The 1833-nt window shown below is 53.6% G+C and overlaps 1 protein-coding gene across 1 annotated transcript in view; it reads left to right on the top strand.

Moving 5' to 3' along the window:
• Window positions 1-394: 394 nt before the first annotated feature.
• LOC131962389 (receptor-type tyrosine-protein phosphatase mu-like) overlaps window positions 395-1833 on the top strand; it is a gene marked incomplete at its 3' end in the record, with an annotated part of 101832 nt that continues 100393 nt past the window's right edge. Inside the window, exon 1 of the mRNA XM_059327389.1 lies at window positions 395-539. Within this exon, the coding sequence (XP_059183372.1) occupies window positions 395-539 (145 nt within the window). The remainder of the gene's footprint in view (window positions 540-1833) is intronic.

Here is a 1833-nt window from a genome sequence, read left to right as displayed (position 1 = left end):
TCTGTCTTTCCTGCTCTGGTTCTCCTCTGGCTCCATCTCTTGTAGTTCTTCCTCCATGTTTGTAGTTTTCTGGCGCTGGCGGAGCAGCTTCCTGTTGTTTCGTCGTTAACATTCTCGTGGCGACTCGGCGCTGAAGGCTGATCCTGAACAACAGGAGTCTGTGTGAGGAGGAGGAGGAGGAGGAGGAGGAGGAGGAGGAGGAGGAGCTCCTTATATCAGACAGGATGAGAGCTGAAGCCAAAGAAGAACATGATTTTAAACATGTTCTTCTTTAGCTTCAGCTTCAGGTATAAATTACACAAGCTGATAGGCCAATAACTGATCAATAATAATATTAATAATCAGTTATTAGAACATGAAGTCATGATCAGAGTGAGTTCAGCTCCAGACGGAGATGAGCCGCCGCTACTCAGAAACCACAGAAGAAGAAGAAGAGACTAATCAGGACCAGATGGTTTCACTCAGAGCGAGAGATGAAAAGAGAGGAAGAGTTTGTAAAAAAGAAGACGAGTGCAGCTCCACCAGGCGCTCCGCCAGCAGTGTGTGTGTGTGTGTGTGTGTGTGTGTTATAGGTCTAATCCGGCCCACCAGCAGATCAGCTAAATGTTATCAGGTCTCTGAGGACTTGATGGAGCCACTTACCACCACTGAGACCCCGAAACTCTGAGACTCTCTGAGATCTGACCGTCTAAAGGGGGGTGATCTGACCGTCTAAAGGGGGGGCTGATCTGACCTTCTAAAGGGGGGCTGATCTGACCTTCTAAAGGGGGGCGATCTGACTGTCTAAAGGGGGGGCTGATCTGACTGTCTAAAGGGGGGCTGATCTGACCTTCTAAAGGGGGGGCGATCTGACTGTCTAAAGGGGGGCTGATCTGACCGTCTAAAGGGGGGCTGATCTGACCTACTAAAGGGGGGCGATCTGACTGTCTAAAGGGGGCCGATCTGACCGTCTAAAGGGGGGCTGATCTGACCGTCTAAAGGGGGGCGATCTGACCTTCTAAAGGGGGGCGATCTGACCGTCTAAAGGGGGGCTGATCTGACCTTCTAAAGGGGGGCGATCTGACCTTCTAAAGGGGGGCGATCTGACCGTCTAAAGGGGGGCGATCTGACCGACTAAAGGGGGGCGATCTGACCGTCTAAAGGGGGGCGATCTGACCTTCTAAAGGGGGGCGATCTGACCATCTAAAGGGGGGCGATATGACCTTCTAAAGGGGGGCGATCTGACCGTCTAAAGGGGGCTGATCTGACCTTCTAAAGGGGGGCGATCTGACCTTCTAAAGGGGGGCGATCTGACCGTCTAAAGGGGGGCGATCTGACTGTCTACAGGGGGGCTGATCTGACCTTCTAAAGAGGGGCTGATATGACTGTCTAAAGGGGGGCGATCTGACTGTCTAAAGGGGGCCGATCTGACCGTCTAAAGGGGGGGCTGATCTGACCGTCTAAAGGGGGGCGATCTGACCTTCTAAAGGGGGGTGATCTGACTGTCTACAGGGGGGCTGATCTGACCTTCTAAAGGGGGGCGATCTGACCGTCTAAAGGGGGGCTGATCTGACCTTCTAAGGGGGGGCGATCTGACCGTCTAAAGGGGGGCTGATCTGACCTTCTAAAGGGGGGCGATCTGACCGTCTAAAGGGGGGTTGATCTGACCGTCTAAAGGGGGGCTGATCTGACCTTCTAAAGGGGGGCGATCTGACCTTCTAAAGGGGGGCGATCTGACCGTCTAAAGGGGGGCTGATCTGACCGTCTAAAGGGGGGCGATCTGACCGTCTAAAGGGGGGCGATCTGACTGTCTAAAGGGGGGCGATCTGACCTTCTAAAGGGGGGCGATCTGAC

The sequence above is a fragment of the Centropristis striata genome, chromosome 23 (genome assembly GCF_030273125.1).
Source record: "Centropristis striata isolate RG_2023a ecotype Rhode Island chromosome 23, C.striata_1.0, whole genome shotgun sequence".
Classification (NCBI taxonomy): Eukaryota; Metazoa; Chordata; class Actinopteri; order Perciformes; family Serranidae; genus Centropristis; species Centropristis striata.
The sequence above is the reverse complement of the archived record's forward strand: the minus strand, read 5'-3'. Positions and strand labels throughout refer to the sequence as shown.